This window comes from Syngnathus typhle, linkage group LG4 (genome assembly GCF_033458585.1).
Source record: "Syngnathus typhle isolate RoL2023-S1 ecotype Sweden linkage group LG4, RoL_Styp_1.0, whole genome shotgun sequence".
NCBI classification, from domain to species: Eukaryota; Metazoa; Chordata; class Actinopteri; order Syngnathiformes; family Syngnathidae; genus Syngnathus; species Syngnathus typhle.
In genome coordinates, this window is record NC_083741.1 from 2,853,874 (window position 1) to 2,876,058 (window position 22,185).

The 22,185-nt window shown below is 41.6% G+C and overlaps 1 protein-coding gene across 3 annotated transcripts in view; it reads left to right on the top strand.

Annotated features, from left to right (window-relative positions):
* The first annotated feature begins 290 nt into the window (after positions 1–290).
* The window catches only part of arnt2 (aryl-hydrocarbon receptor nuclear translocator 2), a 174,723-nt gene continuing 152,828 nt past the window's right edge, over positions 291–22,185 (top strand). For 2 of the 3 annotated variants that reach the window (XM_061276013.1, XM_061276015.1), the window contains exon 1: positions 291–638. In XM_061276013.1, coding sequence (XP_061131997.1) covers positions 608–638 — 31 coding nt within the window. In that variant the 5' untranslated portion in view covers positions 291–607. The remainder of the gene's footprint in view (positions 639–22,185) is intronic. The other variant, XM_061276014.1, reaches the window with a different exon arrangement.

Genomic DNA, 22,185 nt, shown 5'->3' on the forward strand with positions numbered 1-22,185 from the left:
CGACAGGCGGCTCGAGGGAGCCTCGTCGTGCAAGGCCTGCAGAAAACCGCTATTTTTTATCAATGTGGATGACATTAAACTAAAAAGGAATTCATTCTCTCTCTCTCTCTCTCGCTCCCTCGCTCTCTCTCGCTCTCTCGCTTCTCTCTCGCTCTCTCTCTCTCGCTCTCTCTCTCGCTCGCTCTCTCTCTCTCGCTCTCTCTCTCTCGCTCTCTCTCTCTCGCTCGCTCTCTCTCGCTCGCTCTCTCTCTCTCGCTCGCTCTCTCTCGCTCTCTCTCGCTCGCTCTCTCTCGCTCTCTCTCGCTCTCTCTCGCTCTCTCTCTCGCTCTCTCTCGCTCTCTCTCTCGCTCTCTCTCTCGCTCTCTCTCGCTCTCTCTCGCTCTCTCTCTCGCTCTCTCTCTCGCTCTCTCTCGCTCTCTCTCGCTCTCTCTCGCTCTCTCTCGCTCTCTCTCGCTCTCTCTCGCTCTCTCTCGCTCTCTCGCTCTGTGTGTGTGTGTGTGTGTGTGTGTGTGTGTGTGTGTGCGTGCGCGCGCGCCCTGGGCTCTCCTGACGTATTGTGCGTCATCCCCACCGTTGCCGTTTTGTTATTTTTCTCCGTGGAGGAAACATGGCAACTCCCGCCGCGGTCAATCCGTCCGGTAAGTCAGCACCCTCTATTCACATCTCGGACGAACCCAACGTGTTTGGAGACGAGAATTCAATATTATGCAGTTTGCCGAGCCTGTAAAATAAAAAGAGGGCTAAACCCGCCGCCAGGCCGCCACAGCCTAGCTCCAGCATCCATCCCCTTCCCCCATACTGTGCAGTCGTTCGCAGCAGTGCTGTTCTGTACAGCTTTGCTAACTTCTCTTTGTCAGAATGAGTTGACCGATGTGTAAAAAAGGCTTCAATATTGAAGTACGGTGTCTTTTTGTTAATCCCTCGCATTATTTTTGCTGGCGCTTTGCTTTCTTCACTCTCAGTGACACAAAGATAATTTTACATATTGTCCTACTGCACTGCACTTGTTCTGCGTATCATCCACGATTTACAGAAATGTAAACTAGTAGCCTACTGGCCTAGCCCTATTTATTAACCTTCTCGCCTGTTGATTCCAAAATTCGTAGAGTGAAGAATGATTCAATCACTCATACCGCTCCCCAGAGCAGTCGGTATGTATATAAAACCGTATTTAAGAAATGAAATAATGTAATCGCTTTGTTAAAACTAAAGACACGTACGATAGCACTATTCACACCACAGAATATTTTTAGCCATTCTTAAAATGTGTGAATAGTAACCAATAGTAACCCTGTTACCAAACCACAATATGAATAATTAGTAAACTTACTGCTTTGTTAGTATCTGATAGTTAAAGTAAAGAAGGCATTGTAAAGAATATAAGCACTACAGCGAACATTAGTTATATTTATCTAGCAACCGAAAAAAATATTACATTGTCACTATTTTGATTTTGTAGTATTCTCTAAAATAAGATATGTGGTTGAATTCGCCATTGTGGTAAAAATCCAACAATTGTAAGGGAAAAAAAATAGTCAACAATATATAGAAAAATCCCTAATTCCAAGTCTGCCGTTTTGTTAATAACGGTATAAGAACAGGCTAAAATATTTAGTCATGTTTATGAATTAAAGGTTAGGGTCAGCAACAGGTATATATATTTTTTTAAGTGAAAGATACATAAATTATACTGCATGATGAAATTTGGATTAAGCTTTTATTGTTCTTTTAGAAATATATTAATGCTTATGGTGCAATGGTGCACCAAAAATCATTGTCTGATACATACCTTTTATTAAGGCCTTACTTCTTTTCCATGGTAAGAATACAGTAAGGAAACGAAATGCGCAATTGCTTATGTTCTGTGTATACAGTAAACTATTGTATGACAAATGTAAAACAAAAACAGATGAAATATATTATTTTTATGAATCTGCAACAGCAATTATTTGCCTTTGTTTTAGGAAGAATGCAGACAAGTGTAACAATTTGAGTTTTCCTTAATCATTTTAAGGCATTTGCTTTTCTTCCTTTGGCTCAATCTGAAGATCCCAGGAGATGCTGCTTGAAGTTGTCTATATACATGCTAAGTTTTTTCCTTTTCCATGACGTCTGCTAGCCAGTGGCTGAGCTGCACTGTGTTTGTTTACATGTGGCAAGAGCCTGCAGGTTCACACGTAATCTCCCTTATCTTCTGCTTTCACATGTTTCATGCAGTGGCGTGCCGTGATATATCCGGGCTGTGGGCCTTGGGTCTGACCTTTGTGGGACATTTACACTAGGGTTGGATTTGAAATCAAATTCAAGTTGACCTTGCAATGTAGTAAAAAGGAATTTTCAAATGGCAAAGGCTGGAATTTGGAGAAGAAGAATTGGGTCAGTATTGGGTCAGTAAATTGGGTAATTTGGGACAATATTGGTTACATATCTTGTTTCTTGGAACATGAAAAATTGAGTGAAAACCAAAGATTAGTTTGTATTATTGTAATCTGATTCATGAGTTACTGATTTATACCTACCTATTTACAATAGATATTATACACTTGTATTTGTTAAAAATCATTCAGCCCTAATCAAGGTTCAAAATAATAATACTGTGATCCCTCGTTTTCGCATGAGATGCATTCCAGAACCACCCGCAAAAAATTCAAACCTACAAAATGGAAACAGTATATAAATTATTTAGAAATCTAAACACCACTGTGTTTAAATTTCCAACATGTAGTGTTTCTTGTTGGCCGCTAGAGGGCATGGATCGGGGATGAGAATTTCCGTGCTTTTTTCTGTCGAAAATATCGTTTTCGTGAATTGTGTAAATCCGTTGAGAATTTCTTTTTTTTTATATATATGGGGGGGGGTGTTATGGAAGCGGGTTAGGGTTAGCGGAAGCTGGCCGGGCAATGTTAGCCTCGGCGACTCGTGAGCATTCGTGGCCCCCCCGCCGCGACGGCATCTTTTGGCACATCTCAAGGCAAAATTAGTTAAGCTGTGAGTACGGAAATCGGCTTGCCTCTGTAAACCTAACTCACTGGCAGCAGTGATGCGACAACATCTGCCTTATTTTCGGCAGCATTTTGGCGCTACTTTTGTCACATCATTTCCACTTGTTAACTAAATTTACGCGAAGAACTAGTGTTTTTACCCCGCCAGAATGTAAATTTGCGATTGGGTTTTCATCACTTGTAGACGAGTTATTTAGTTAGATAGATCTAGTTCAGACATGGGCAGACTACGGCCCGCGGGCCACATCCGGCCCACGGGGGCGTTTAATCCGGCCCGCCAAACCTGAATAAATTGTATTATTAATTTTTTTTGGGGTCATTTTCCCTGCAACTACTATGTTTCCCTAGTAGATGGGGAAGCGCCCGCCCGCGCATTTACTCCCGGGAGCCGTGTCAGAAAGCTCGGTGCACACTCACAAGTGGGTGTGCGTACTCAGTAGTACGTCGTAATTTCATCTATCAGTGCCGAATTTTGAGTGTAGGCTGTGACGTCAATATTCTCGTAATTCACGCGCTGAGTTTTCAGATACAGTTTGACGCTAATGCCACCCACAAACCTTCCCTGGAATCCTTCCATTAAAATGAGTGGCCCGAAGAAAAGAAAGGTGAGATTTGGCTCGACCTACGTGTGTGAGAAGACGTTCAGCCACATGAACGTCAACAAAGCCCGTCACAGATCTAGGTTAACGGACCGACACCTCGGCTCTATCCTAGGAATTACCACAACAAATTTTACTCCAGACTATGATGCACTAGCAAAAAAGGGAAACCAACAATACTATTGATTTCTTTATTACTTTATTTAGATGTATTCTTTCACTGATTCTTCAAGATGATGTATTTGGTCAGAATGTTTGCCGTTGGATGTGATTTCGCCTCATTAGATAAACATATTTCATAAATCTAACTTGCAGGCACTGAAGTGATGGAAAATGTTATTCATCATAACAGTGTCGTACTTACCGTATTTTCCGCCCTATAAGGCGCACCTAAAAATCTAAATTTTTATCAAAAGTCAACAGTGCGCCTTATAGTCCGGTGCGCCTTATATATGGATCAAGTGATGAATTTGTTGATCCATACTGGTTGTACACAGTGCTCTGCCAAAATGTTTTAGTACGTTTTAGTACGACTAGTAAATTACAAGGTCGCATCGCTTCCCAGCATTACGGTAACTGTAGTCAGGGGGCATCACCGAATAGCTGTTGTACCCGCGAGGCTATTTCATTTCAGAATAGGCTGCTCCGTTAATGTTTCGAGTAAATCTACGGATCGATATGGAAGGGAAACATAGGTAAGTAGTACCAATGCGTTAGATCGAACTTTAGTCAGTTCTGATCATTTTATAGGAGCTCGTATGAGAGACGCGATTGTTTACACTTTGCTGAGGCTCATGGGAGATTGCGAGCTGAGGGTCATGGATTTTTGCGGATGGCTAATGCTATAACGATAGCTGCTATACGCGCGAGGCTATTTCATGTCAAAATAGGCCGCTCTGTTCATGTTTCGAGTAAATCTACGGATCGATATGGAAGGGAAACATAGGTAAGTAGTACCAATGCGTTAGATCAAACTTTAGTCAGTTCTGATCATTTTATAGGAGCTCGTTTGAGAGACGCGATTGTTTACACTTTGCTGAGGCTCATGGGAGATTGCGAGCTGAGGGTCATGGGTTTTTGCGGATGGCTAATGCTATAACGATAGCTGCTATACGCGCGAGGCTATTTCATGTCAAAATAGGCTGCTCTGTTCATGTTTCGAGTAAATCTACGGATCGATATGGAAGGGAAACATAGGTAAGTAGTACCAATGCGTTAGATTGAACTTTAGTCAGTTCCAATCATTTTACAGGAGATCGTTTTAGAAACGCAATTGTTTACAGAGGGCTCGTTGGTTATTGGCTAGTGGGTGCATACCGCAACCCTAGTCAACCTCAGTTTGTTGCAGTAAAGCTTCTATTTTATGCGCCTTATAGGCCGGTGCGCCTTATATATGGACAAAGTTTTAAAATGGGCCGTTCATTAAAGGTGCGCCTTATACCCCGGTGCGCCTAATAGGGCGGAAAATACGGTAATAAGAATCACTGATAATAGTTTTTGGGTGAAACATCATGAGGATCATGCCAGGGAAATAGACAAGCTGAACGGGATCAAGAACGGCTTCAGATGGGCATGGCTCAAGAGCACCATCATTGTACAACTTGAAACACACTCCATAACCACGTGAACATATCCGTAAAGTAGATGTCCCGGGGAAGGTTTTGTGTATTTCCTGTCAAGATTTGATCAGCTATGGAGGTCGCGGCGCTAGGAACATTAAGGAGCACATTGAAACAAAAAAACTCAAAGGTACTTTTTTACTTTTACAACCATGTGGGTAACATAATGTTACATGTAAGCTAATGTTAGGCTACTGTCATGATATTGTCATATCGTTAAAGAATAAATCTTCAATGATATACGTATATATTAGAGATGCACCGATCCGACTTTTTCAGTTTCGATACCGATACCGATGCCGTGACTTTGCGTATCGGTCGATACCCGATACCGATCCGATATTATGGTTGACTTAACAAGCTACATAACTCTACATGTGGAACAGAAAAGACCAAAGGCAATGGCATCAGGCAGACTACACAGTTCTTTGCTCTAAATTAGGGGTGTCCAAACTAACGGTCCAGTTTTTATTGGCCCGCAGCAAATTCTGAAAACATAATTGAATATGGCCCGCACAAGAAGCTTGAGCTCAGCTTCTCAGTTTCCACACTAGATGGAGCCCGCCACACAAAGCGTTTAACGTCCCATTAACACCCCCCCCGGAAGAGAAGCGAACACGCAGCGTTTGACATCCGATTATTTGGTGATCGAACCGTATGTTCCGCACTATTAAGCACACTTAAAATCTTAAAATTTAGTCAAAAAAACACAGTGCGCCTTGTAATGGATCAATTGATGAATTTGTTGATCAATACTGGTTGTACACAGCGCTCTGCCAAAATGTTTCAGTACGTTTTAGTACGACTATTAAATTACAAGGTCGCATCGCTTCCCAGCATTACGGCAACCGTGGTCAGGGAGCGTCACTGAATAGCTGTTGTACCCGCGAGGCTATTTCATTTCAAAATAGGCTGTTCTGTTAATGTTTTCAAGTACGTTTACGGATCAATATCCAACGTTTATATAACGGACAAAGATTCGATCACGGGATGACGAAGGACTCCACGTACTACCGGCATCATTAGCGGCTTTGTTTGTAAGTGACACAAAGGTGTTTGAAGGATTTAATGATTTGGAGTGACAGAAGGTTTGAAAACTATTATGGCTTTTACGCACGCCCGGTCCTACTCTACGGAGCTCTCTTTCACCTCCGTGGATGGAAGTCGGGGGCCGGCGCTCAGCCGGGTAGTTGTCCGGGGACGGTGGATGGGGCTCGGACATGGCTTTTACGCACGCCCGGGCATATTCTATGGAGCTCTCTTCCACCTCCGTGGCTGGAAGTGCCAACTCCGGGGATGGAAGTCCACGTCGCCACACGCCTGGAAGTCAACGCCGGTGCTTGGGGCCGTGTGACGGTGAACTATTTATTTTATATATTTTATTTCGTGTAACAACTTGTATATGTTTTTATCGTTACAGTTCAGTAGTTGTTGGCTCGTTGAACTCTTGTTTTGTTAAATAAAGAGCCGTTTACCAAACCCACGTCTTTCCTTGTACTTTGTTAATGCTACAATATAGTTACCGTAATTTTCGGACTATAAGTCACTCCGGAGTAAAAGTCGCACCAGCCATAAAATGGCCAAAAAAGTGAAGAAAAAAAACATATATACCGGGTTTTTTTCATGTATAATGCGCCCCCATGTATAATACGCACCCTAAAAAAGGCATGTCGATGCTGGAAAAAAGCCTGTACCCATGTATAATACGCACCCAAATTTTGACTTTTTTTTATTTTATTTTATTTTATTTTTCTAAGTCCCAATGATCGTCACACGCACGTCTGGGTGTGGTGAAATTTGTCCTCTGCATTTGACCCATCGCCGTGTGATTTTGATCCATCCCCTGGAGGAGAGGGGAGCAGTGAGCAGCAGCGGCGCCGCGCTCGGGAATCATCTGGTGATCTAACCCCCCAATTCCAACCTTTAATGCTGAGTGCCAAGCAGGGAGGCAATGGGTCCCATTTTTATAGTCTTTGGTATGACCCGGCCCGGTTACCTAAGTCCGTAAATGTAAAATTATTTCAGAAAAAAAGATCATCTTTGGGAACAACAAATTTATTCCGCCGGTCAGTATCACTGCGCATGCAGTAGCAAATTCGATAGCGAAGAAATATGTGAGGCTCTCAACGGGATCACCAATATTTGAGTGATGTTCCAGTTATTTATCACAATTATTTATTATAATAATAATATATAGAGTATACATAACATTTATTTATTTATTATTCACAATTGTCATGGTGATCTTTCTGGTGATTTCTTTACTAGGCTGGACGTATTTTTTTTGTTGGCGTTGATTTCTCCGACTGCCCATAAAGGCACCACCGCGATCGGTTAGGTTAAAATGGAAAGAGAGGAAAGTGACGTGCGGACACATGTGAAAAAGGCGGCTCTGTATGGGAGAGAAGTTGAAGAGGAATAAAAACACCCTTGGAAACCAAAACTTGCCCCTCGTCGTGACTCGGAGCCGCAACAAATGTTTCGGATTTGTGTAAGGTACATTGTGACAGCAAACGATCAGGTGATCGAGCAAACGTCTGATACGAGAGCATTGTGTTCGTATGGAGCGTGTTTGAAGTGAACAGCATAGAAGAAAGGAACAAGTGTTGTGAAATAAAATATTACCGTTTTTTTTTCCATGTATAATGCGCAAAATTTAACTAATTTATTGTCCTAAAATCTGGGTTGCGCATTATACATGGGTACAAATTTAATTTTTTTTTTATATATTTTTTTAATCTGGATATCATACGGAGGCCGCCATTACAGATGCGCTTTTTTCTCTGCTGTTCACTTCAAACACGCTCCATACAAACACAATGCTCCGTTTTGCTTCTCTTATTTATTGTGTTATCTGGTTATTTATTATTTATTCATCACTCAATTATTTATTGTTTGTGCCTTCTTGTTTTTATATTGTGTCGTTTACTTGTGTGTCTATCGTGTAATGGGTCTCGTCACCGTGGGGTAGAGAAAACGTAATTTTGGTTTCTTTGTGTGTCTTGACATGTGAAGAGATTGACACTTTTGACTTTGATTATACATGGAAAAAACGGTACCTGCAATATGCATTTTGTTATTTGCTGATTGAAACTGCTAATTAAACTGTGAATTGAAACTAATAGGAAGAAAACTGAACTCTCGCCCTTTATATAGCTGACGTGTCTTGCGCATCTGTTCTACGCATCTGTAATGGCGGCCTCCATATGATATATGGGGTCTGCGATCGAGATTAAAAAACAAACAATATTTGACAATAACACACCAAGGATTGCATCACCCATCAAACGATGTGTCGTCAATTATGAATTTTACTGACTGTATTGGGCAGGATGGCTGAATGCGATGCGCGGTTGACGTGTCTTGCGCATCCGTTCTGCGGATACTGTAATGGCGGCCTCCGTATGATACCCGTGTGCTATATAAAACAATATTTGACAATAACACACCATCAAGGATTGCACCATCGCATCAAACGATGTCGACAATTATGAATTTTACTGACTGTGTTGGGCAGGATGGCTGAATGCGATGCGCGATTGACAACAAACAAGAAGAAAGGTGATTTCAAGTTTTATTTCGAGGGAGATTTTCTTCAAAAATCGTTGTACCCATGTATACTACGCACCCAAGATTTTAGGACAATAAATTTGTTAAATTTCGCGCATTGTACATGGAAAAAAACGATAAGTCGCTCCGGAGTATAAGTTGCATTTTGGGGGCAATTTATTTGACAAAATCCAACACCAAGAACAGACATGAACGAGCAACAACAGGCTAAACGATACGGTATGCTAACGTGACAAACACAAACGAGGAGCTGAGAACAGGCCTGACGTAACATTCAGAGTTATTATAAAAAACTATTACATAAATAACACGTTTATAAAACCATCTGTGTCACTCCAATTCATTAAATCCATCGATCGTCCTTTGTCAACAATGCCGTGTGGCAGTTCAAATTCCACAGGCCCATACAACGATATACAGTGCCTTGCGAAAGTATTCGGCCCCCTTGAACCTTTCAACATTTCGCCACATTTCAGGCTTCAAACTTAAAGATATAAAATTTTATTTTTTTGTCAAGAATCAACAACAAGTGGGACACAATCAAGAAGTGGAACGAAATTGATTGGATAATTTAAACCTTTTTAACAAATAAAAAACTGAAAAGTGGGGCGTGCAATATTATTCTGCCCCCTTGCGCTAATACTTTGTAGCGCCACCTTTTGCTGCAATTACAGCTGCAAGTCCCTTGGGGTATGTCTCTATGAGTTTTTCACATCGAGAGACTGGAATTCTTGCCCGTTCTTCCTTGCAAAACAGCTCGAGCTCAGTGAGGTTGGATGGAGAGCGTTTGTGAACAGCAGTCTTCAGCTCTTTCCACAGATTCTCGATTGGATTCAGGTCTGGACTTTGACTTGGCCATTCTAACACCTGGATACGTCTATTTGTGAACCATTCCATTGTAGATTTGGCTTTATGTTTTGGATCATTGTCCTGTTGGAAGATAAATCTCCGTCCCAGTCTCAGGTCTTTTGCAGACTCCAACAGGTTTTATTCCAGAATGGTCCTGTATTTGTCTCCATCCATCCTTCCCTGTCCCTGCTGAAGAAAAGCAGGCCCAAACCATGATGCTGCCACCACCATGTGGCCACTACAGTGGGGATGGTGTGTTCAGGGTGATGAGCTGTGTTGCTTTTACGCCAAACATATCGTTTTGCATTGTGGCCAAAAGGTTCAATTTTGGTTTCATCTGACCAGAGCACCTTCTTCCACATGTTTGGTGTCTTCCAGGTGGCTTGTGGCAAACTTTAAATGAGACTTTTTATGGATATCTTTGAGAAATGGCTTTCTTCTTGCCACTCTTCCATAAAGGCTGACGACTGATTCTTGTCCTACCGACAGACTCTCCCACCTCAGCTGTAGTTATCTGCAGTTCATCCAGAGGTATCATGGGCCTCTTGGATGCATCTCTGATCAGTCTTCTCCTTGTTTGAGACGAACGTTTGGAGGGACGGCCGGGTCTTTGTAGATTTGCAGTGGTCTGATACTCCTTCCATTTCAATATAATTGCTTGCACAGTGCTCCTTGAGTTGTTTAAAGCTTTGGAAATCTTTTTGTATCCAAATCCGGCTTTAAACTTCTCCACAACAGTATCTTGGACCTGCCTGATGTGTTCTTTTGTCTTCATGGTTCTCTCAGCGCTTTAAACAGAACCCTGAGACTATCAAAGAGCAGGTGCATTTATACGGAGACTTGATTACACACAGGTGCATTCTATTTATCATCATCAGTCATTTAGGACAACATTGGATCATTCAAAGATCCTCACTGGACCTCTGGAGTGAGTTTGCTGCACTGAAAGTAAAGGGGGCGAATAATATAGCACGCCCCACTTTTCAGGTTTTATTTGTTAAAAAAGTTTAAATAACACGTTTATAAAACCATCTGTGTCACTCCAATTCATTAAATCCATCGATCGTCCTTTGTCAACAATGCCGTGTGCCGCGCCGCAGTTCAAATTATTCTACGGGCCCATACAACGGTATATAAACTATATTTTAAATAACTATCACATAAAGAACAATATTATGAAATCATTTGTGTCACTCCAAATCATTAAATCCATCGATCAAATTTCTCGTCTTTCACCGATCGTCCTTTGTCAACAATGCCGTGTGCCGCACCGCAGTTCAAATTATTCCACAAGCCCATACAACGATATATAAACTATATTTTAAATAACTATCACTTAAACAACAATATTATCAAACTAGGGGTGTAAATCGCGGGTTTTGTCACGATACGATATCATATTGATACAAAGAACCACGATACGATATTTGCCTGCTGTGATTCATTCACGATACATCGCGATATAGTGCTGTTCGATCGATATATACCGTTTTTTTCCTTGTATAATGCGCGAAATTTAACTAATTTATTGTTCTAAAATCTGGGGTGCGCATTATACATGGGTAAAAAAATTTAAATTTTTTATTTTTTATTTATTTATTATTATTTTTTTTTAATGAAAATCATGGTACAACAAAACCAACAACAGGACTGATCGACAAAGACGTGGAACAAAAAGACAGGGTGACATTACCAAAGACAGGAACAGAAACCAAACAGACATCATGACATCATCCGACGGTGAGCGAGGGGCAGACAGAACTCAAATACAAAACACGTTACATTGATTGAGGTGACACAGGAAGAGAGGGGCGACGCGAACAGAAACTATGGCAACCTAGACACATAGCAAAACTGGGGACGAGACATGACAAATCTCCCTCGAAATAAAACTTGAAATCACCTTTCTTCTTGTTTGTTGTCAATCGCGCATCGCATTCAGCCATCCTGCCCAACACACTTAGTCAGTAAAATTCATAATTGACGACACATCGTTTGATGCGATGGTGCAATCCTTGATGGTGTGTTATTGTCAAATATTGTTTGTTTTTTAATCTCCATCGTGGACCGGACGTCATACGGCGGCAGTATGACTGCTCATGCGCACTATGGATCCGATGTGCAGAACGGATGCGCAAGACACGTCAGCTATATAAAGAGCGAGAGTTGTTTTCTTCCTATTAGTTTCAATTCACAGTTTAATTAGCAGTTCCAATCAGCAAATAACAAAATGCGTATTACAGGTAATATTTTATTTCACAACACTTTGCCTTGTTCCTTTCGTCTCTGCTGTTCACTTCAAACACGCTCCATACGACCGCAATGCTCTCGTATCAGACAAGGCTTGCTCGATCACCTGCTCGTTTGCTGTCACAATGTACCCTACACAAATCCGAAACATTTGTTGCGGCTCCGAGTCACGACGAGGGGCGAGTTTTGGTTTCCAAGGGTGTTTTTATTCCTCTTCAACGTCTCTCCCATACAGAGCCGCCTTTTTCACGTCCGCACTGATCGCGGTGGTGCCTTTACCGGCAGTCGGAGAAATCAACGCCAACAAAAAAAATTACATCCAGCCTAGTTAAGACCATACCAAAGACTATAAAAATGGGACCCATTGCCTCCCTGCGTGTGACGATCATTGGGACTTAAAAAAAAATAAAAAATAAATTTTTTAAAAATTGGGTGCGTATTATACATGGGTACAGGCTTTTTTCCAGCATCAACATGCCATTTTTAGGGTGCGTATTATACATGGGGGCGCATTATACACGAAAAAAAACGGTATATTTTTTAAAATAAAAAATATAGAACAATATCCTGATTTATAACAATTCATACGCAAAATCAACAAGGTACTGCAAACTCTTTATTTAGGAAATTACAAGAGTATTGTAGTATAGTGCTTATTTTAACACTGAACTTTGAAGTCGTGTTTTTTCTTTAAATATAAAAGTAGAAATTCGTGGTCCCTGAATATTTTATCACCGCATGGCAGGATTTACAAACTGCACGTGTCTTGCCTGTTGAGCCATCTTTTATTTGGAATCCAAAGTGCTTCCAAACCAGGGGTCCCCAAACTTTTTCCTGTGAGGGCCACGTAACTTTTCCCTTCTCTGATGGGGGGGCCAGTGTCAGTTTGTAACAGAAAAAGTGTGACGATCGTAGGGGAGCTTAAAATTTTTTATTGTTTTCCAGAAAGCCACACATAACCAAATAACGGTTATTTAATAACCCTTTCCAGGTTCTTTACAGAAAAAAAGTCAGGAAACAAATAATGAAATAAATAATAACTAAATAACCCTCTCTGAGTTCTTCACAGAAAAAACAGGAAATAAATAATAACTAAATACCGTAAATTCCGGACTATAAACCGCGACTTCTTTCCAAAATTTTGAACCCTGCGGCTTATAGTCAGGTGTGGCTTATATAAGGATATTTTTTTCGTGATTTTCTTGATGACTTGATCACTTTTATACACTGCGGTATCTTGAAGAAAAAAACAACAACAAAAATACTATTTCGAAACACTACTATGGCTGCTGCTTATTCTGGCTGTGTTGCTTGTGACTATTATGAGCTTTAGTAGGAATGCACGGTAGGTGACCTGCGTCAAAGGGCTCTAAACCCTTCGTCACAGGCAATGTTTAGAAAGACATGTTAAAGTATGTTATTAAAACTTTAAAAAGGCTTTCTGTGAACGGTCTTTCTTTGTAAAAAAAATGCGTGTGCACGTGCGGTTTATAGTCCGGTGCGGCTTATATAAGAAAAAAACTAAAATATCCCCCAATTTTAGCTGATGCGGCTTATAGTCCGGTGCGGCTTATAGTCCGGAATTTACGGTAACTCTCTCTGGGTGCTTCATAGAAAAAAAGCCATGGAACATTAACTTTCTGTTGTGCCATGCACAATCTTAACAGATAAAAGTTCAGCTCAGTTGTCACATATGAGCAGTCTCTTAAAGTTCTTGTGTTCCTTCCTTATAATCCTTTTGTAGGTTCCAGTAGGCTAGTAGACACTGCTGTCTTTTTTGTTAAAGTTTGCTAGTGCGTCATAGTCTGGAGTAAAATTTGTTGTGGCAATTCTTAGGCGAAATCCGAGGTGTTGGTCCGTTTACCTCGATCTGTGACGGGTTGATGTTGACGTTCATGTGGCTGAACGTCACGTCGTGTACGTTGAGCCAAATTGGCCACTCTCTTTTAAACGCTCGGCACTGTGTCCACCTTGCTTTTCCTTGGGCGACTCATTTTAATGGACCGATTCCAGGGGAAGGTTTGTGGGTGGCTTTAGCGCAAAACTGCATCTGAAAGCTCAGCGCGCAAATTACAAGTCGTCACAGCCCACGCTCTAAATTCGGGACTGATACAAATAGAGCGCGAGTGCGCCATGTCCGTACTACTGAGTACGTACACGCACTTGTGAGTGTGCACCGAGCTTTCTGACACGGCTTCCGGTAGTAAATGCGCAGGCGAGCGCTTCCCCATCTACTGGGGAAACGCAGTCATTGCAGGCAAAATGACCAAAAAAAAAAAAGTTTAATAATACAATTTGTTCAGGGTTGGCGGGCCGGATTAAACGGTCCCGTGGGCCGTATCCGGCCCGCGGGCCGTAGTTTGGTGACCACTGTTCCAAACGAATGACTTGAAGCCTAAAGGGAAACAAATTTCCTTATCTTTTTGGACCCTAGCCATAGCACCAGCCCAGGAGCCGCGTACCAGTTGTCGACTCCCCTTTCACGTGCCTGCTCTGCTCACAACACAACACGCCGCTCACTGCTCCCGGAAAGAGGAAGCAAGCAACAATGAACTGGATTTCAAAATAAAGTCGCGTCTAATGTCCGAGGTCAAACACGGCGATATAAATCGATGTTTACGTTTAGCATTGATGCCAATGAATCGTAGAGCCAGGGCTCGAAACTAACGATTGCCCGATTGCCCGGGGCAAGTAGCGATGGCAGACGGGCAAGTACAATTTTTCCTCACTTGCCCGAACTTGCCCTGCCATAATACCATGTTTTCAAGCTGTAAAAAGACGATTTTGTGCATAATTTCTCGCAACTTCTGCCGCTTCTGGTCCGACATTTTGTTTTCTAGGGAGCGGTTAGTTTCTCGTGTAAGTCTGCAATACATTGATAACGGCAAAGCGCTTCGTAATTAAATGCATGCTCCCTCACCCGTCCCTGGCTCTTCTGCGCCTGCGCACCAGCAGAGCTTGTTTCCGGTTGAATTTTGGTACTACAGTAGACTAGTGTGGTTTAATTGCATCAAAAGTTCTACACTGTATTAAAACAGGCTGCAGGCACAATATGATGGAATAAAAACATATGAAGGCAAAACTTATAGTGTTGTCTTTTTTATTGCAAAAATGTGTCGGGCAAGTAAAAATCCACTCCAAAAAAATTCGGGCAAGTAAAATTTTGTTTCGGGCAAGTAAAATTTTCTCCAACTTGCCCGAGGGCAACTTGGGCAAAAAATAAGCTTCGAGCCCTGAGAGCATTATATCGATTAATCGATATGTATCGATGAATCGTCACACCCCTATGTCAAACCATTTGTGTCACTCCAAATCATTAAATCCATCGATCAGATTTCCTGTCCTTTATGTCAACAATGCCGCGCGTGAGCAGCTGATGTCAGCCTCGTGGGTCAGTTGCAACTCCTTTTATTCCACAGATTCCACAGTAGTATATAAATATATTGTACCGTTAACAAAGTACAAGGGAAGACATGGGCCCTTTATTTAACAAAACAAGAGTTCAACGAACCAACAACTATGAACTGTAACGATAAAAACATATAGAAGTTGCCACATGAAATAAAATATATATCAAATAACTATAACAAAAATACTGTTCTTTTCCAAACCTTCTGCGTCGCTCCTAATCATTAAATCCTTCAAACTCTTCATCCTCCGTGTCACTTTCAAACAAAACCGCCACTGATGCCGGTAGTACGTGGGGTCCTTCGTCATCTCCGTCGCTGACGTCAGACTCCTCGTCAGTTTCAGTTGGAATTATTCCATCCATCCATCCATTTTCTGAACCGCTTAATCGCGGTAGTGCTGGAGCCTATCCCAGCCGTCATCGGGCAGTAGGCGGGAGACACCCCAAACCGGTTGCCAGCCGATCGCAGGGCACAAAGAGACAAACAACCATTTGCACTCGCACTCACACCTAGGGACAATTTGGAGTCTTCAATCGGCCTACCAAGCATGTTTTTGGGATGTCAGAGTCAGAGTCAGCTTTATTGTCAATTCCTTCATGCCAAAACACACAAAGAAATCGAAATTACGTTTCCCCTATCCCACGGTGACAAGACACAGTACACGATAAACATACAAGTAAACAACGCAAAATAAAAACAAGAAAGCACAAACAATGAACAATAAGAGTGATGAATAAATAATAAATAACACAGTAAATAAGAGGAGCAAAACGGAGCAAGAGGGGAGGAAACCGGAGTGCCCGGAGAAAACCCACGCGGGCCCGGGGAGAAAATGCAAACTCTGCACAGGAGGGTTGGAGGTGGAATCAAACCCGCACCCTCCGTACTGTGAGGCGGACGTGCTATCCGGTGTGGAATTATTCCAGTTTTTCTAAATCCTGACAGAATGATTTTGGGTGTAACCGAAGCCCACGCTTTGTCGATCCATCCAATGACGTCCAGGAATGTTAAACGTCGCATTCTTCCGGTTGCCGTGAAGCTGTGTTCTCCGTCCACCATCCACTGCTCGCACAGGTTACGCAGAACTGCTTTAAAGCTCCTATTCACGGAGACGTCAAGTGGCTGAAGTATTTTAGTACAGCCTCCAGGGATGTTAGCTGGTATGGAGTTGAGGCTTTTTAATTTCTCTTTTATCTATGGCGTGATATGCGCTCGCATGCTGTCCATCACAAGCAGAGCTTTGTTCGCTCTGAAGAAGCTTCGATTTTCGCCAATCCCTGACAAGTTTCTCACTAACTCCAAACTTTCTTTCTGCTGCTCGATTACTGTTTTCGGCTGCATATTTTACAACTTGAAGTTTGTAACCTGCAGAATATGAGTTTCTTTTTGGTGCCATTTTTGTTAAGCACTTCCCAGTTGATGAGTCACGGCCAACGGTGAAATTTAGAGCGCCCTCATCCAGTTTCGTCTGAAAATAACTGTTTTTTTCAGCTGCAGTTTTTTGTTTTGTTTATTTGGTTGTTTCATCAAAGTCAAAGTCTGCTTTATTGTCAATTTCTTCATATGCCAAGACACACAAAGAGATCGAAATTACGTTCCCACTATCCCATGGTGACAAGACATAGTACACAGTATGCATACAAGTAAACAACGCAAAAAAATAAAAACAAGAAGGCACAAACAATGAATAAATAAGAGTGATGAATAAATGATAAATAAACAAATAACAATAAATATAAGAGGAGCAAAAATGAAGCAAGTGTACATGCAGCAGACAGTGAACTCGGATATGGCGCTTTAAAGTGTCAATTGCTTTATTTGATTTTTTTCTCTCTATTTTTCCTGTTTTGAATATGTTCAAGATAAAGATATAAAAGCATGTGAAGTGATCAACTACACTAAAAATAACATGTGAAGTGATCAACTATACTTGTAAGTATTTTTAAAGTCTTGAAAGGCCTATAAATCATTAGAAGCCTATAATACGTCTTGAAGGGACATGTTCAAGATAGACCAAACAACAACTTGAACTGGGACTTTTGTGTCATGAGGTCACAAGTACTGCCAAGTCAAGAAAGGGAAAGACTGTGTATTAAATCTTACCTGATATAAAGTCTGCGCTGCAAAAATGGGCCCTGTTGTTCAAACTCTTAGTCCAATCGTTTTGCCCAATTGCGTTCAACCATAGCCATCTGCAATTTCTCTGACTGGCAGAAAATGTGAATTTATGAATATCTAGTTTTTGTTTTTGCTTTTACGAGTTTGCCAACAAGACGACATTTTACTACGAAAAAGTAGCAGTGTTTACTCCTGGCTTCTGTTCTTTTGCCTCCAGCGTCTTCTTCTTTGGGCTCCATTTCGCTCTGTGATGTTATCATGACGTAGGCCATGAAAGGGTCTATATAAGACTAGTGTTATATTAAAAAAGCCCATTTGTGACTACACTGACAAATAATATGAAAAATGAAATATAAGATATATGCTTTTGTTCAAAGTCTGCATAGAGAATAACGTGTTCCTATGATGGTACAATGGAACCAGAAGTTAGGAACATAATTGCTTACCTGAACCCAATTCTAACTTGGACTGTTCATGAATCAAAATGACTGGAAATTAAGTCGCAGTTTTTTCATAGTTTGGACAGGGGTGCGACTTATAATCAGGAGCGACTTATATGTGAAATTACTAACACATTACTTACTTACTCAGGGCTCGAAACTAACGATTGCCCGATTGCCCGGGGCAAGTAGCGATGGCAGAGGGGCAAGTAGAAATTTTTCCTCACTTGCCCGAACTTGCCCTGCCATAATACCATGTTTTCAAGCTGTAAAAAGACGATTTTGTGCATAATTTCTCGCAACTTCTGCCGCTTCTGGTCCGACATTTTGTTTTCTAGGGAGCGGTTAGTTTCTCGTGTAAGTCTGCAATACATTGATAACGGCAAAGCGCTTCGTAATTAAATGCATGCTCCCTCACTCGTCCCTGGCTCTTCTGCGCCTGCGCACCAGCAGAGCTTGTTTCCGGTTGGCGGATACGAAGGCATATGAAGGCAAAACTTATAGTGTTGTCTTTTTTATTGCAAAAATGTGTCGGGCAAGTAAAAATCCACTCCAAAAAAATTCGGGCAAGTAAAATTTTGTTTCGGGCAAGTAAAATTTTCTCCAACTTGCCCGAGGGCAACTTGGGCAAAAAATAAGCTTCGAGCCCTGCTTACTATAATATAGTTGATCACTTCACATGTTATTTTCACTTTAAACCGCATTGAGGGCGCACTAGGCCAGTGGAATAATTACAGCCACAACTGACAATGAGTCTGACCTCAGCGCCACATGTGCTTCCGTAGTCAACAGCGGCGTTTTTTTTAAGTGACAGAAGACAAAGATTTCAATGGATTTAATGATTTGGAGTGACACGGATGGTTCAATAAAATTGTCATTTATGTTATACTTGTTTGATATATAGTTTATATACAGTTATATAGGCCTGTGAAATAACTGGAACCGCAACTGACGATGAGTCAGACGTCAGCGCCGCATGCACTTCTGGAGTCAGCAGCGGCGTTGTTTATTAGTGACACAAAGGATGAAGAATTCGATGGATTTAATGGTTTGGAGTGACACATCTGTTTTGATAAACGTGTTATTTGTTTATTTATAGTTATTCGAATAACTGTTAATATGTTACGCCTGGGGCGGCTCGGTGGGGCACTGGTTAGCACGCCCGCCTCATAGTTAGGAGGGTGCGGGTTCGATTCCACCTCCGGCCCTCCCTGTGTGGAGTTTGCATGTTCTCCCCGTGTCCACGTGGGTTTTCTCCGGGAACTCCGGTTTCCTCCCACATCCCAAAAACGTGCTTGGTAGGCCGATTGAGCACTCCAGATTGCCCCAAGGTGTCAGTGCGAGTGCGGATGGTTGTTCGTCTCGGTGTGCCCTGCGATTGGCTGGCAACCAGTTCAGGGTGTCCCCCGCCTACTGCCCGATGACAGCTGGGATAACTCTTGAATCTCGATAGGCTCCAGCACGCCTGCGACCCCCGTGGGGACAAAGCGGCACAGAAAATGGATGGATGGATGTTACAGTTCCTTGTTTGTGTTTATGTAACGTTAGCATACCGTATCATTTAGCCTGTTGTTGCCTATTCATGTATGACTTGTACTCTGGTGCAATTTATATATGTCCTTTTCTTCTTTATTATGCATTTTATGGTCGGTGCGACTTGTACTCCCGAGCAATTTATAGTCTGTAAAATACGGTAATCTGTTAAGGCCGCCAATACTTACCTTTTTCCCCCTTTCTCTTGCAATTAGTGGAATTTTTTTTAAAATGTGTTATTCTCAGTTTTGTTATTAATTGATGATGAGGAACAAGATCCAAATTTTGACCCACAAAACTACAGTCATATTTTGATGCTTGTTAATATACACACCATTGCAGTCTTTGCGTTGTGCCTTTTCAGATCTGAACAGTTTCACCATTGCAGTCTTTGCGTTGTGCCTTTTCAGATCTAAACAGTTTAAAAGTGATCAACAGAAATTAGCACAAGTAGAATGTGCAACAGAGGATTTTTTTTGGAGTCACACTGTTACACTGAGCTGCTAGACCGCCACATGAAAACAGGTCAACCGTATTCTCTCATATTCTGTGCCACTTTACTGTACTGTACTGTCTAAATTTAACAAGAAAGCTTACTTGCACACGTACAACGTATTGAAATTAAGTGTTGACTTGAATGAATAAAAGATTATTGTAGAAAGGCACTTGTCCTTGTTTGAGGAATGAACAGGCTGCTCGTTTCAAATGAAATTTATACATTGGTATGTCCACAGTCTGTGTCATATTCTTCTTTATCCGACGATGACTTCCAGTTAGGACTGAGGAATGCTTAATGGTGCTCTTGTTTCTGCCGTAGCCAGAGGAGGACAAAGTTAGCCGGCTGATCCAAGACCAGATGGGTTTCCCCCCTTGCATAATAGTACTATAGCCAGGAGCAGTGATCTAAGACTAGAAGCACAGTGTCACAGTTGGATTAGCTCCAGGTGGCTGTCAGTCAGATCCAATTGGTGTAAGAGCATGTGAAACGTGACGTAAAATCATCTAATGAGAGTTGCATGCTACACTGTAACAAAGATGATGTCTTTTGAAAATCAGCTGTCTGTCTTTACATGCTAGTCAATGTCCAGTGATATAGATGTTAAAATGTCCACAAGCTACAAGAAATGAACAAACAAACATCCTTAAAGAATTTCTTCAGTAAGGGGAAAAAGCCAATTAATGCAAAATTATCAGTACTTAAATATGGATTTATTGTTACTGGCGATTCTCAGGCACCAAGCCCCGTCTTTGTTATATGCACTGGCCGGCTTATAAATGAAGCAATGTAGCCTTCAAAATCGCTTTGACACTTGCTGACCAAGTACGCGGCATGAAAGGAATATCCAATAATGAAGCCGACTGGACATAACAGTTTGTGCGTGTTATTTTCCCCCATTATCCCAAGGTTAGACCATTTTGTTGAAATGTAACAACCCACTAATTACATAATTACAACATTCAGTAGTGAGTCATGTTTTAGGTCGCTTTTATGTGTTTTTATTCCGGTCTATCCAAATATTGGTTTGTGCAGAATTTTTTTGTGGCCCAAATTTAGATCGTGGCAGTATCATTCTGACTATTGACGTGTGTGCTGCACCCTCACATTGCCTCTAAAGATTTATTTCTGTGAAGTATTGTATTTTTATTTTTTTAATTTAACATTCTTTTTCTTGAATCATACTTATGAATTCAATCTAAAGATACAGAACTCTTTTAGGATTTAAAATAAAAAAAAGTCCAAACTAACAACTGATAGGGACCTATTTACATTAAGACATACAGTAATGAGAAAAATATACGAACATTGTTATGGGCATTTGCTAGCTAGGCTAGATTTCTTTCTTTTGTATAACACATGCAACTAATGCTGTCACAAATGAATCTTTTTGCAATCAATTATCCCATTGTCTTCCCGAACAATCCCCCGCCCATCCATCCATCCATCCATCCATCCATCCATCCATCCATCCATCTTCTTCCGCTTATCCGGGGTCGGGTCGCGGGGGCAGCAGCTTCAGGAGGGACTCCCAGACTTCCCTCTCCCCAGCCGCTTCATCTAGCTCATCCCGTAGATTTCGTTACGGTATTTATAATTGAGCCGCACTGGACTATAAGCCGCACCGGACTATAAACCGCACCAGCTAAAATTTTAATTGTTTTTTAGTTTTATAGTTATACAAGCCGCACCGGACTATAAGCTGCGTGTGCGCATGAGTTATTTACAAAGAAAGACAGTACACGAAAGCCTTTTTAAAGTTTTAATCACATTAATATTTCGTTTTAAACACGGAAGTAACAGCACCAGCTGGGCTAAAGTTTTAATAGCATTAACATCTCGTTGTAAACACGGAAGTAACAGCACAAGCTGGGCTAAAGTTTTACTAACATTAACATTTTGTTGTAAACACGGAAGTAACAGCACTAACTAGGCGGGTAAAAAAAAAACATACCAGTCAACAAAGTGACTGAGAGCCGTCTTTGTCTTCCACCTGCCCTCTAAAACCAGCAAAATCTTCCTCCTCAGTGTCCGATTGGAATTGTACCAGATGTACGTCGCAACACTCTTTCTCATTCTCTTCTTCGTTGTCGCTTTCATCGTCACTCCCGTCCTCAGGCAAATTCACTCCTGAGCTTGTTCTCTCCTCTCCGTCACGCAGCAGACCGGCTTTTCGAAACCTGTTGGTGATGGTGGATTTTTCCACACTGCTCCACGTTGTCAGGATCCACTGGCAGACTTGTGCGAAAGTTGCTCTTCGCATGCGTCAAGTTTTTGTCAACGATATCTCGCCGCTTGT